The sequence below is a fragment of the Oryzias melastigma genome, linkage group LG21, assembly GCF_002922805.2.
Source record: "Oryzias melastigma strain HK-1 linkage group LG21, ASM292280v2, whole genome shotgun sequence".
Lineage (NCBI taxonomy): Eukaryota > Metazoa > Chordata > Actinopteri > Beloniformes > Adrianichthyidae > Oryzias > Oryzias melastigma.
The window spans coordinates 16,785,673-16,800,122 of record NC_050532.1 but is presented as its reverse complement, the minus strand read 5'-3'; the positions used below and the strand labels follow the sequence as shown (position 1 = coordinate 16,800,122).

Below are 14,450 nucleotides of genomic sequence, written 5' to 3'. Positions count from 1 at the left end.
AAAAAAATATTAACTTTAAATACATGTATTTAATGTATTTCACATATAGATTTACCTCATTGGCCTCATTCTTTGAAATCAAACTTCCCGAAACCTCCTCATTGCTGATCAAAGTCACGCCGTCTGTTTAAATTAAAAAAAGTTGAACTCTTGAGGAGACCTGGGCTGTGACTCCTGTGTCATTTCGCATTCAAATCATGCAAAGGTTTCGCTTCATCTCAGCAGAGGAATAATTAAGGAGAGGCTTTCCAGCCCGTAGCAAAAGAGGCTTATCGTACCTTGAACAAGCAGATCCCAGAAGACCTCCAGGCCTCTGCTGGGAATGCTCCTTTTCAGGGACTGAAGGTAGCTATTGTACAGATCAGCGTTTGCCATCTAAAATAAAAGTATAAAACATTCATATTCCGTTCAAGGGTGTTGGAGGAGTGCACACATTTAAAAATAACTGGGCTCTGCTGAAATCGCAAGAAAAAAAAGAAACAAAAAAAAACAACTAGACATCCTAAAAGAAAAAGCCCTCACACCGTATGTCAGGTTAGGTCTTAGTCAGAGATAGTAAATATTTGTTTACCTTAACAGATTGCTCTCTAAAAGCCTGGATACAGGTGATGCTCTTCATGTAGTATTGTGTGTTCTTGTTGCTAAGCAACTGCTCGATCCTGTGCGTCAGCTGCTGGCAAACTGGAAGGACGCGAGGGTCATCGCAAAGAGAAAAACATAATTGTGGGGAGTGAACATGAGTCACTACGAGTCATAATGGAGTTTTATAAAGTGTTTATAGGACAGCTGATCAGAGAAAAAGATCAAATTACAAAAGAAAAAAAACAAAGCCCACCTTCTCCAAATGGAAGACTCTTCTGCTTCAACAGGAGATGGAAGTCTCTAGCTGGATCCACACTGCCCACCTGGTTTGTTCATGAAATGGAAAGTTAATCGTTTGGGATTAAATAGTGCACATTTTTGTTGGAATATTTTTTTGGTTTTAATTGTTTTCCAAACCCTTTAATTCTTACAGAAGTGACTGAGCCTTCAGCGATGTCTGCCAGGTTGTACTCCTCCTCTGCTTCATCTTCCTTCCCCTTATCAGCATTTGCTTCATTAGAGCTGCAAATGTTAGAACAAAATATATCTAAAGACATAAAATGTATATATTTTGTTGTTAAGTGAGTATTTATCAGATGTTGCATTTCGGTGGAATGAAGGCTCTAATATGTCAAGTCTTAAAGTTTTAGTTTCTTTTTTCTCAAGACATACTCTTTGCCAAAAATCTGAGCGCTGGTCTTCAACTTCTTTTTCTTTTCCACTTCAGTCAGAGGAAACTTCCTCTTTATCTCCTCTAATGAAGCTTGGCAGCGCTCCTTAATGACCTCCGGACGATCGAGCACAGCCTGCAGCCACGGCTCCAAAGGAGGCAGAGGGGTGCCGGGGTTCACTGCTCGATGATGCAGACACTGAAGATAGGAAGGAGAGACGACCTCTTAACTCACAAAGACGGATCATTTTCTGGAGATCGAGTCGCTTGGATGATAATACTTTTTTCTACCAAGATGACATCAATCACTTCCTTAAAATCTGTATAAAAACACAATCCATACCTAGGTAGGTTCAGTGACATTTTATAGATATCTATAAATATTTTACAGATTTAGGTCGACCATCAAACGCCAGATGGTCCTTTCACGGAAACCATTAGTAACATCTGATACACAGCCAGAAAACAAAAATGTGTGTACCTGTATGGCAAAAGTAGTTTAAACCCCATTAAACCATATTAAACTAATTTAAATGCCATGTATAATTAAAAACAAAACAAGAATAAAATCTAAGGAAGCAAATAAATAAAAGAAAATGATTCAGCATTGCATGATTTAACAGAAAAAGTTTTAATACTTTTCCTTTTGCAGATTCGTTTCAATTTCAGAGCAAATCTTACGGCATAAAGCATCTGTTAGTAACATCTTGTACACTACAGCTTGTCAAATTTATATTTGCTAACAGACCTAAAAAAATTAAACCACAAGAAAATACTTTAGCATTTTCAGTTATTAAAAGGGCAAAAATTGCTTTTTGAGTTTTTGCATTTGTCCCGTTTAAACAGGAATCACACAAAGCAAGATAATAGTTTTACATTTTCATAAAAGCATAAACCACTTTTTAATCGAATTATTGATCTAACTAAATTACTTTATTTTTAAAACTGAGGCACAGCATTTATTTAAATACCTTCTAAAAAGCAAAAACTCAGTAGACATTTACATTCTCTATAAACAGCTCTGCAGTACCTGGAAGTGTCTCTGGAAGGCAGGGTTAGGAATGTGGTGGGGCTTCAGCAGGTCAATCAGATCTCCACTCTCATCTTTTTCTACCAGCATCATAGAGTCAATGAGGGAGTCTACAGCTGACAGCTGAGTCTCTGCAGGGAGACCACACAAAACACCAAAACAAAAGCACATTTATTCCTCAGTTTCTGCAGTGCACATGTTTTATTTTCCTCCCAGAGGCAACATTTTTTAACTATTTTTGAATTTCTTTGAAAAAAACAGAAAAGAAATATTTCTCATTTACAAATTAAACTATGAATTTTCTGAAAAAATGTTGGTAATTGCTTCACTTGTGCCACATCAAGCTTGAATTAACAAATCCAGCCACTTGTAGTTTCAGTTTTGAAAGGAAACGGCATGCAAATGTTGCAGAGCTGCAGAGTGACACAAGATGTAGTCTGTACGAGCACATGTAGACTTATGTTAGCCGACAACAGCAGCTTTAACATCACTAAGACCAAACTGAATCCAGAGGAGATTGAGCCCTTTTTAAAAACATTTTAAACAATTATTTTTATATAAATCAGGATGCAAGGAGAGAATTAACTCACACATAAAAACACCTTTTCACAGGAAAGTTCTGCTTTAATTTCAAACTAGATTTCAGATTGTTTTAATAAGTAATATGCCTTAAAACAGTAAACAACATGATTATTTTGGGAAATTAAAAACTATTGTGTTCAAGCTAAGGTTATGATGTTTGATACTTCCAGATTATCTTGTTTAGATGTTAATTATATTTGGAAATTATGAAAGAAAAACACTCTTTTGTAAAGAATTGTGAGTAGCAAACAAGGTCAGCATTCAGAACCCCAGTCGTACCTGAAGGACAAATCTTTTTGTTGTTTTCAAGAGAGGGAAAAGCAAACGGCCTGAGGTCCTCCATGAAAGGCAGCTGGACGTAAATCAGACACTGCAGAGAGTAAGACAAGAACGGTTTTCTGAGAGTGATTTGTAGTAATAATTTTGAATCCACACAGGGTGGGCAGTGTTTATGCTTGTGGTCTGACCTCATAATTCTGCTTGATGCAGGGGAAAGCTGCCCCCACTTGAGGGTTGCTGCGTCGATCATAAGCGTAACGCACAATCGCGACCATTTTCAGTTCATCCAGTCCACGGATGAGCGCAGACAGAGCAACTCCTGCATGCTGCTCAGAGAGAAGAGGAGGGAAAGCTAGAAGAGTCAGAACCAACGTACATTTATAGACTATATGTACACTATTATACAAAGATCTCACCTCGTCATCTTTGGGAGGAAATATCTTGACAACCTGCGATCCCATGAACTGATGGCGAAAAACCTGTAGAAGAAAATGTAGCTTAAGCTCTAAAGCGCTGATTTCCACTGGTCCGACGCAAAAGTACTTTAATCAATCGGAATGTTTACATCGCCTCCATTATGTCTGCGTTGATTATTTCAAATAAAGACGCCTCTTGTACTTTCAAAATAAAGTTTTATAAAATTTATACCGTCAAGTTTGATTTTGGAAGCACAAAACATGCATTTAACAAGGACTCAGTGAGGAAGGAGAGAGCATGGAAGCTGATTGCTTACGTATTCGATGATCAAAGAGAGCGGGACAAACTACTGACATCGGAGTACCAGGATTTAAAAAAAACTCATTTGGGAGGCAGGAGAGAGGGCGGATGGACCAGAGACACAATAGAGTGAATTTAAACTAACTGACGGTTGTGAGACGGACGTAATGCAACAGAGACGGACTAGTGTAAATTCAGAGTAGGAGTCACACTGTCACTGCAAATATGCTCAATACCAGATGTTGTTTGGTGAAGCCCAGAACAGCAAAACTCTTCCCATCATGCTTGTATTTCATCTGCTCCTGATCAACTTTAGAGAAGGGAACGATGTCGCTTCCATATCGAAAGCCTGAAAAATGAAGATAGAATTACAAGCGGAGGCCAAAGTCAGACCTCAAGTACATGTTAAAAAACAAAACGAGCAGGAACGTCACGCTTTTATACCACCCTCACCTTGAATGATGTCTTCTTTCTGGACCTCTGTCTCATTGTCGTCATCCAGACAGTAAACAGTCTCTCTCTTCACGTCCTCCTTGTTGTTGGTTTGAGCATCAACTGTGATCCACATCTTCTTCAGTCTCTCCTCAGTCACCTAGAAGCCATAAGGAACTTTTAAAGTAAGTTTTAGGAAACCATTACTGATGAATCATCAATTAACATAGAAATTAGAAAAAAAAAATGGCACTAAATTGATAAGCTACCTTAAACATGCAATAGAAGGTTAAAAAAATATGAAACTCATTAGTGACTTTATTTAAATTAATCTATTTAAAGATCTTTAAAGCCAAAAAATACTGAAGACTAAGTCAAACTTGCCTATAAGTGATAATGTGGCTAACTTACCGCCTTGTAGCCAACGATACGAATGGACAGCGAGCTCCCAATGGTGAGCTGACAGGGCCAGGCCATCGGTCTCCTCTCAATGCGCTTAAACATACGCAGCTGCTCTATAGCATTCCTGCAACAGTAAAAAAAAACTGCACTGAAAACAAGACAAACTTTTTCTATAGACAGAGCAATGCGGCTTAAATGAGGGAAAATACAAACGACAATAAAACAAAAGTAGACCTGAAAGTGTAAACTTCATTCAGCCCATCTTCCTCATCCAGACTCAGCATGATGTGTTTCACCATCTCCAGCCCACTCTGCTGTTCTCTGGACAGACCTTTCCCTGCACCAGGGTGACCGGGGTCTCCATGCTCCCCATCTTCTTCACCCTCTTCATCGTCCTCCACAGGAAAAGGTAAACTATAAATCCATCAGGTAAAGCCAGAGAAGAAACAAACAACGACAATGTCATAACATTTAAATCGGAAAGTTACATTTTTTTCCAATCTGAAAAACACACTCTTACAAGAACTGCAGGGTGATTTCCGCTTGCTTCAGGTTTTCTACAATAACCTCCAGTTTATCTGGGCTGGCCGGGGTGCAGAGGTCAGTCAGGAGGACGATGTTTAGACGATCACACTTCTTTCCCCTAAAAAAAACAAGGTATCACAATGCTATTTCTTCAACAAAACGGCATCCAGTTTGTGTGAGTGTTAGTGTGATTACATATAACAATTTTCTTACTGAGTTTCTTTCTGAAGCAGATCCATGCAGACCACAAGGGCATCCAGCCCTGTCACACAACAGTTAAGGAGCTTGTAATACACAATCATAGCGAGGCGGGAGGGACAACTAAGAAAACATGACAGGCCTCCTTCAGATCTTTCTTAAATATTATTATTGTTTACTCTGAATTAGAAGAAAAAATGATTTGTTTTAAATGAAAATTGATTGATTGACTGAAAAATAGCATTGCTTGTTAGCTTAAAGACCCCCTTTGATGCTAATTGTGTTTTTAGCATTTTTCTTGTGCCATTTTTCTCATGATGGAAGACATATAAAGACAATTAAGCTTGAAATTGCACTTCAGAAAAATTTGTATTCAAATCATTGTGAATAAGGAGTAGACAAAAAAAATTCTATTTGAAAAAGCTTGTAGCTGGGACACAGAAGCTACAATCGGTAGGCCACAAGCTCCCTGCTCCACTCCATTCTGATGCATTCACTTATAGACTAATACATCCATGTACATCTTCACTTTCCTAGTCTGAGCTGAAAACTGGTAATGCTCAAACTGGTAATATTAACTGGAGGGGGCTGTAAACTAGCAGAAGACCATGCAAACAGATGGAAGATGGGAAGTGGAAGGGGACTTGCTCCATACCAACACTCCCAGTCACAATTCAGAGGTAAATTATCAATGAACTACTACCACTCTGCAGAAAATATGTCTTAGAAAAAACTTTTTTTTTTCTTTTAAATGGGGCTAAAAACAGCAAAATCATAATTAAAAGACTACTAGGGACACTTAAAATAGATCAAAAGATGATCAGAGTGGGATTATATTAAAGACATCAAACGAAACTTATCTGCTTTATAAAAATCTAAACCAGCCATAAATACCCGTGTTAGGCAACCTAACAAGGTCTTAGAGCTCTGAAAAACAAACTAGATAACACCTGATACCCCATATTTCACTTTAATAAAAACATAATCAATAGATTTTTCTTTAGAAAAAAGATACAGTCTGCCTGCTGACCCTCTGGGTGGATCTGGTGCTCAATTTCTTCCAAAAGCTCAAAGTCTGGAACCATGAGGTGACGATGCACGACGATGTTTTGGTACTGCTCATCTTCTTCCAGTGGGTTTTTGGTGGCGTCTGTGCCAAACAGGACTAGAGCCACCTCATCTTTGGTCTCTGCAAAAACCTGACAGCAGATTTATTTATTTATTTATTAGAGTTTACTCTACAAACCCTTTTTTCGAACACAGGTAGGGGTTGTTTGTGTAAAACATGTACCTGACGCTGCACAAACTTCTGGATGACTTTCTTGGAGAGATCAAATGGAGACTCCTCGCCTGGACTGGAGTTGGACATGGAAAAGCCCACGTCCATGCACAGAACCAAAGCTGACTGCAGGAGCAAAAGCCTTTATAAAACATATTTTTCAATCATACCGTCGAACAGTTGGTTTTTAAGCACATTTAAGGGAATTTGTGCCTATAACAAAAACCTAAATGTTGTTTGGAGCCACTGGGGGCGTGCTAGAGTCAGTTATCCTAACAAGTCTCAACATGTCAGGGCAGTTAAATCCGTCTACTTTTCAATGAAATAAATTTATATATTTTTGTTTCTTAGTACCCTTAAACTTAATTTATGAAACGTTATCTTCAAACATAAACTTTACAGCACTGAGTTTTGAATAGCGCTAAAGAAAACAACTTACTTTAGCACCTGCCATCTTCAGTTTCCCTCCTCCAGAGCAGACGTGTGACGTTGTTTTGGTTCCGGAGGGAAACAAGCTCTTCTTGCAAAAACAGTTCCTAGTTACAAAATGAATACCTTACCATTTTATATTGAATTGCTTTAAGTAAATTGTCGTTTACCATCTTAAAATAACTTGTAAATCTGCAATACTCAGATTTAGCTATAGGATAAAGCCAGGAAAAGTAGACTTATGCTTTTAAATTAGATCTAGGTCAAGTTCCGCCCTCCATGGGCCAAAACCATTGAAAAATAAATTAATAATACAATCTTCCCACAAGTATTACTTATGTTTTTCATTTATTTTTTCTAATTATTTATGAAAATATTAATAAAATTAACACTGGTTTATTATTTATCTGTGATTATACCGACATATCTTAACCCATATAATCTTACACATAAACATAAGATGATTTGCAGGCTGTGCACATGAAAAATCTTGCCAAATCTCTTCTACTGATGATGCCTAACATCTTACTATGCCATCAAGATTATCAGGATTATGGAGATTTTTAGGATGGAAAAAGTGACATATCAATTAAGGGTTCAAGACATTTTGTCAAATTTGGAACAAATTGATTCAATTTATTGCCCCCACAAGACAAAAATTTGCATGGCACAATGTGTTCCTTGTATGTTGTTTTGTCTGGTCTAATCTAAGAAAAAAAAAATGAATAAAAAAAGAGTGTTTGTCACAAATTGACCTTCAAAGTTTTGTTGAATACTCTGGACTATTTGCTGGTCATTCCGTCCTTTTTAGTCTCAAATTCTAAAGGTAGTTTGTGGTAAACCCCACTCTCTGTAGGCTTCAAAATTGTTGATGCATTTTTCACTGGCATAGGTAGTTAAATGAATTCAAAAAGACTGCTGTGTTTTGTTTTTTATTGCAAATTCTTGATAAGATAAAAAGTATTTTAAGTGTGGGATGCATTCTTTCATTATTCATATTTGAAGTAGAAGCATAGCCCTCCTTGTCTCTTGTTACTGTGAGGAGAATGCATGGTGATCCCCGTTAGCTACATCCTGGATCTCTTGTAATCTGATCCTCAGGCTTAAAGCACCAGGAAGATATTTGTATCCGTGTGCAGAATCCCACATTGTTTTTGTTTTTGTCTTTGCTCTATAAAGAATTAATTTAGATAAAAAATGGATTATATGTTCTTTTCTGTATGATCAGAATCAGAATCAGAATCAGAAACGTTTATTGTCATTGCACATGGGGATACAATGAAATTGCAGCAGCCTTGGACATAAGAAGTTAAAAAATAATAATTATAATAATAAAATAGAATAAAAAATAGAAGTACTGTATTTACAACTCTTGACAAGAAAATGAATGCCAAACAATTCAAATTCTACAATATAATGCAACTCTTTATTTTAATCATGCAGTGTTTTAACTTTGCACCAACCAAATTGACAAAAAAAAAAAAAATAGAGAGATTGTCATACTCTCTCAATATTATTTATATGCACCCTAAGCATTCAATACTTTCTCATCATAAAGCAATTTCCTCTCTGTGGGACTGATAAAAGTATGCTAATTATTTAAATATATTCTATTGAGAACTGCTATTTGAAATACATTATGCCAAAATTGCACACAGTACTAAACAGGTAGCTACACTTTTTTTCAGTCACATTATGAGAATAACAAATAGGTTTATGAACAACTCCAACTGTACATTCTATAATTATCACTCTGAAATCTGTTTTGCAACTTTGATTATTCACAAATATTATGTAACTCAATCCATATGAAAGTAAATGATTATTTCACCCTAAAATAGACAAGTTCTGTCTGTCTGTTGTTGTTTCTTTTAGCAGACTGTAATACATTTTTTGAAATAAATGTCATTCTCCTCATGAAATGTCATGTTCATTGGTCTAAATTCATGCACAGTTAACTGTTTTCCCTGTTTTGATGAAAGAGATTGAATCTTATGTTTCGACTGTTTCCAGAAACTCCCACCCTCAACATTTTTTATGATCCCTTTGTGAAATGTAACATCTTTCTGAAAACTGTAATTATCACCCCCCTGGTATGTTATGTTTTTTTTTCTTATTCTTATACATTTTTTGTTTCTTCTTTATGTTAATGTTTAATGTGCTGCAAAAAAGTTCAATAAAGTAAAAAAAAAAAGAAAAGAAACTTCCTTTGGAGTTACCGTAGTCTTTACTGAATATCGATAAACAACAAATTATTGTCTTTTTTTAATAAAAATGTTAGTGAATTTTGGATTTTGAATGGGTTACATCATATGGTAATGTGTTGCATACAGGACTCCCTACATTAAAATATATCAGCAACAGTAAAACAAACAAAAAAAAGGTTTTAAATATTGTTAAATTGTTGTGATTAGTAAAAAAGATGAAAACTACTCCCAATGTTAAGTAATAAAAAAAGTAGCCCTTTAAAATTGCAAACACAAAGAATTGAATGTAAAATTATGTAAAGACTCAAAGATCATGCTTTTTCATCCATGAGAGTAAGTGAACTGGAAAATCCCTGAAAAATTATGTACTTTGTGACAATGCATTGTTTTACAGTAAATACGTTGAGTTAAAACAAAGGGAAATGAAATTATCAAATAAAAGATCAAGCTGACTGAGGGATGCACATTACTGAGAAAACATGTTCCTCCTATAATTCTTGAAATAGTTTTTACCACGTGAACATGTTTTTCTTAGTTCTAGAAAGGGTCGATTTAGCTGTTTGAGCAACTTTGCCTTCACAATGTTTAATCTCAGGTTCTTCTGTGGCTTTAGAACATTTTCTATGAATCTCACTTCATTTGTATCATTTTCTATGTTTAGCTATAGTGCTCCAACATTTGTAGATGCTTTTCACAAACTGATCTGAAACCATTAAAGTTGTATAGAAGATGGACATCAGAAATAGAACTTAGATTGTTATAGTGCTTGATGCACATGGACAGAGAATCAATGTGGTGCAAAAATGGCACAAAAATATTGACTGAAAGCGCAAAATGTTATTACTGACAGTGCAGAGGTTTGTCTCTTCATGGGGAAAAATAGGTCATCATAGTGTCTGCAGTTTGGACTTAGCTAAAAAAAGTACTTGTGAACTACGTTCCTCTCTTTTTGAGATGATTCACCTCCAATTATTTTTGGAACCTTGAAGGCCAACAACACAACATTGTTTGCTCAGTTAAACCGGTCAGTGTCCTTGTGGTAGAGTGTCCGCCATAAGACTTGAAGGTCGTGAGTTCAAATCCTCAGCCGAGTTGTATCTAAAACTCTAAAAATGGAGCCCAATGACTGACACTCAGCATTAAGGGGTTGGATTCAGGGGTTAAACCACCAAGTGATCCTTGATTGCGGCTGTGTCTGCAGCTCACCACTCCCCCAAGGGATGGGTCAAACGCAGAGAGCACATTTCAAACACCTTGATGTGTGACAACTTTAACTTTAACATACGTTTTTTTTTCCATTGTATGATACATTTTCCTCAAAATATTTAACAATATACCATTTGGAGTCTGATCTTTTTAGAGCTTCAGTTATAACATCATTCAACCTTGTGTAGAACATTTATTAATCTTCAATGAAGGAGCAACAAAGCGATTAAGAACTTTTATTATTAAAAGCTTTTAAGTTATGCTATCATGGGTAAAAACAAGAATGACAAACATTATTCAGTCTTTTTTGTGTGTTTTGTTAATAATAATAATAAAAAAATTAAATAAAACAGGGGAATTAACATGTTGGAACATTTTTCTTTTAGTCAAAGTTGGACTACTCATAGTGCAATTTTTAGCGATTAAATCTTCCGGAATAGACAGAAAAAGACAGTGAACACAAAGTGTTAGGTAGGAATATTTACAGAGGAGGTGAAAGTTTGTGTAAACTCCTAGTATAGTTTGTATCAGTCTTCTCAGCTTGGCATTGCAAGCCAAGGCCAGTATTGTTGAACATTTGGAGCTATCGTGACTCTCCTGCTAAAATACAACAATGATGTGGTCTGTGGGAACATTTACAAACACAAGAACAGTTCAGGCAGTGTTTGCAGGAAAACGTAGAGGAGCAGCTTTAAAATACCCTGGTAAACACAATCCTCTGATTATTCCACTGCAGCTTTATCCAAGACATTTCATTAAAAAACATAAAAAAATGTTAATCCACTATTTCCAAAGTAAGATTTTTTTTTAACTGAGTTTTATTGGTAAGACTTGACTTTTCAATTTGAAAACTAGAAATTTGAGGCCAAATAGAGTTTGTGCAGCAACCTGTTCCTTCAAACTGATGACGTCTGGGCATGTTCGCTTGGAGCTTTGCTCTGCAGAGTGCCAGAAACAGTGTCCGAGTCCAGCAGCTCTACCACGCTGTACGGCGAACAGTCTTCAAGCCCCAGCTTCCCACAAGCCCAACCACAGAATCCCTTCTCCAGGTCTTTCACCGACAGCCACCACTCGCTGAAGGTCCAGGACACCTGAACCACGGCGGAGTACAGAGCCAGAAACACAGCCATGGGCATGATGAGCATGGGGTAGAAGATGATTAGAAAGGGGCAAATTGTAATCTTGTGCCAGAATGTCCGCTCCTCGTTGTACACCAGGAACACGTTGTACCAGGTGAGAGTGCCGTAGTAGAAAGAGGTGATGAAGGAGAGGACGAAAACGATGGGAGCGCAGGAGATGCTCCACAGGACCACGTGCGGGCCCCGCCCCACACCCAAAGTGCAGTTACGTTTCGCGCCTTCGCCTGCCTCACACTCTGCATCAAGACGCTCCTTTGATTTAGCCAGATCCCTGATCTCCTTTTCCGTTAAAGTGACATGTATGTCCACCACCTGACCCTTCTTCTTCCCTCGTGTGATGGTTCCAGTTAGGGTCACGTAGCGGCTGTCTGGGGGAAGGCTCCAGCTTTCTCCTGATCAGAAATAATAAACAGGAAATGTAAGATGAACTTTTAGATCACATATTGTGCACAAATTGTCAGAGATTGACCCTAAAGTGAAAAATCCACAAGTTAAAATTGTTATTTGCACACTATGAACAATTTAGAAACTCATCATAAAAAAAAGCTGAAAAACCTTCTTTTAAATAACACTATATACATTAATTTAACTTCTAACTACTTTTTAAAGGAGGAGAATGAAATATGATCTGATATCAAGATAAAAATGACATGTCAATGCCTCAAAATAGTAGCTATGTCGCTAATTAAAAGTTATTTCTGCTTCCTAATCCACCTTTCATTTTTGGGAGTGTTTTTATTTCATTTTTATGAGCGATCCTAAAAAAAATTCTTGGTGTTCCTATTCAAGAACTTTCTTGATTTCCACAAATAATTTGTGCACTTAGGTGGAATATGAATGAACTTTATTTATTTATTTATTTGAGACTCCATAGAAATATCATTCTCTTCAAGTCTCATGGGACTATTCATATCAGTGATAAAACAAAACAAACAAAAAAAACCCTAATTATTTTAAAAATTCTTATTTAAAGTCCCACTCCTATCATCTTCTGATCTATTTTAAAAACCTTTCCAGTGTTTGTTTTTTTTTTTTTTTTGGACAAGGATTTGGGGATTTTTAGCCAACATTAGAAGACATGTTGTTTTCTTGCACATAGTTTCTACAGAGCAGCAGCAGTTCATCAGAAATTTGCCCCTGAGCTATGGGCGGGGTCTGTTGGCATGGAGCAACCCCGCCCCCCTTCCAGTCACAATTAATAAATAAATGCTCAAAAATGCAATTTGGAGCTTAATTTTCTTAATTAACCTCCTTCATTGTGTTAAAAAAAAAAGCCACAACAATTAAAAAAATACAATTTTCATCTGAGTGGGAAGTCTAAATGTATTTTTCATTCATTATAAACATGAGCTTTAGTACTGATCTCACCTTCGCCTGTGGGACTGTGGAGAAACTTTGCTCCTTCTTCCGTGCTCCTCTCTGCCCCATCCTCTCCACCTTGTTCCTCTGGTGCCCTCTCTATGTCAGAGCGGTACACAATAATTGATTCTGGACGTGGCTCCTTCTTCTTTCTTCTCTTCCTCCTCATCGATGGTGCCACCTCTCCATCGTCCACGTGGTTCCCTGTGGTGTCAGACCTTAAGGAGACCATCTGAGGGCTGCCTTCCCCTTCAGTTTGAGGACCCTCCATCTGGGCCATGTTTTTACAAACTAACAAGCTATGATTGTAATGGATTATCCTCTGACTATATAGGAATATTAACAAGAAGATCTTGAGAAACTGTGACTGCACATTTTTTTTTACTAAGAACTGACAGCACAGCAAAAGAGGACACACAAACATGCAAACAGAGGGGGAAAAAGACAGAAAAAACAGATTTATTAGAACAAACGTGTTGATATGCAAAACATTTAGGCTCTATAATGCAGCTGCTTATTTGCACCGGATGATAACATCCAAGTGGCATCTGTGTGGAGAGGGAAAATGGCCCGGATGTAACATAGGCAAAGCATCATCACCCAGATATTTTCAGTGCAAGGGAGAAAGAGGAGGGATGAATAATGGAAATATGTCTCCTTTACAAGCATCTACGCTAAAACGTTTAATTAAAACAGTATTTTATCAGAAATTTGATACATTTCATTATTCTGAACAACACAACCCTTCACTGTGATGATCCCCTCCCATTTAAATCCCACCCATGTCCGCTCTTTTGTCTGCAAACACCAGCCGGAATCAAAACAAAACGATTTACCCTCAAATGCAGCCTTACCTTTAACAAAACGGCTATAAATCGCATAGAAAAATCTGGGCCAAAGATGAATCAATCACCGGATCCGTGTACCACATTGCTGAAATACACACACACATCCCAGCGCTGCGCTTTGGACGTTACAGATGCGCGGCGTAAAGACATTTCCGGAATAGCACTAGCCCCGCCCCTTCTGTAACTCCTGTCCCAGCAACCCCCACGACACATCACGATCTGCGCTGCCCCGAGACAGAAATGATGGCTTTCAGGGATTAACAGACACTAAATCCAGATTATATACTGGTAATTTTGTCCACAGGTTTATTGTACGCCCCAGCAGCCAGAACACAATACATTTTAAAGGGATGATTTGTGTTTTTCCTGGAAAACTAGGGTGCTTTAGCACACATTTAAGTGTATGAATGCATTAAATAATAATTATTTAAATATTTTTATTATTATTATTTATCATTTTTTAAAATAACAATTATTGTTAAAATGGCAACTATATTTGTAGAGAAATATATATATATTTTTAAAAAAAGGTTAACATCAGATAATATCAGATTGCAATCTGGTGG

At 37.1% G+C, this 14,450-nt stretch overlaps 2 protein-coding genes across 3 annotated transcripts in view; both read right to left on the bottom strand.

The window, feature by feature from the left end:
- The window catches only part of xrcc5 (X-ray repair complementing defective repair in Chinese hamster cells 5), an 8,612-nt gene extending 1,373 nt beyond the window's left edge, over window positions 1–7,239 (bottom strand). The window contains exons 1-19 of one of the 2 annotated variants that reach the window (XM_024286449.1): window positions 7,136–7,239; window positions 6,709–6,822; window positions 6,433–6,616; window positions 5,433–5,481; window positions 5,215–5,337; window positions 4,929–5,108; window positions 4,704–4,818; window positions 4,314–4,452; window positions 4,097–4,209; window positions 3,560–3,622; window positions 3,332–3,469; window positions 3,144–3,234; window positions 2,283–2,413; window positions 1,255–1,451; window positions 1,014–1,104; window positions 836–905; window positions 572–681; window positions 279–375; window positions 56–123 (exon numbers count right to left, since the gene is read on the bottom strand). In XM_024286449.1, coding sequence (XP_024142217.1) covers window positions 56–123; window positions 279–375; window positions 572–681; window positions 836–905; window positions 1,014–1,104; window positions 1,255–1,451; window positions 2,283–2,413; window positions 3,144–3,234; window positions 3,332–3,469; window positions 3,560–3,622; window positions 4,097–4,209; window positions 4,314–4,452; window positions 4,704–4,818; window positions 4,929–5,108; window positions 5,215–5,337; window positions 5,433–5,481; window positions 6,433–6,616; window positions 6,709–6,822; window positions 7,136–7,150 — 2,088 coding nt within the window. In that variant the 5' untranslated portion in view covers window positions 7,151–7,239. The remainder of the gene's footprint in view (window positions 1–55; window positions 124–278; window positions 376–571; window positions 682–835; window positions 906–1,013; window positions 1,105–1,254; window positions 1,452–2,282; window positions 2,414–3,143; window positions 3,235–3,331; window positions 3,470–3,559; window positions 3,623–4,096; window positions 4,210–4,313; window positions 4,453–4,703; window positions 4,819–4,928; window positions 5,109–5,214; window positions 5,338–5,432; window positions 5,482–6,432; window positions 6,617–6,708; window positions 6,823–7,135) is intronic. The other variant, XM_036209622.1, reaches the window with a different exon arrangement.
- A 3,537-nt stretch (window positions 7,240–10,776) lies between these two features.
- tmem169b (transmembrane protein 169b) lies at window positions 10,777–14,110 on the bottom strand. The gene is made up of 3 exons (XM_024286443.2): window positions 13,891–14,110; window positions 13,046–13,427; window positions 10,777–12,069 (listed from the first exon to the last, which is right to left on the bottom strand). Exons 1-3 carry the CDS (start codon window positions 13,915–13,917, stop codon window positions 11,435–11,437), a joined length of 1,044 nt encoding a protein of 347 aa, XP_024142211.1. The 5' UTR covers window positions 13,918–14,110; the 3' UTR covers window positions 10,777–11,434.
- Window positions 14,111–14,450: the final 340 nt, after the last annotated feature.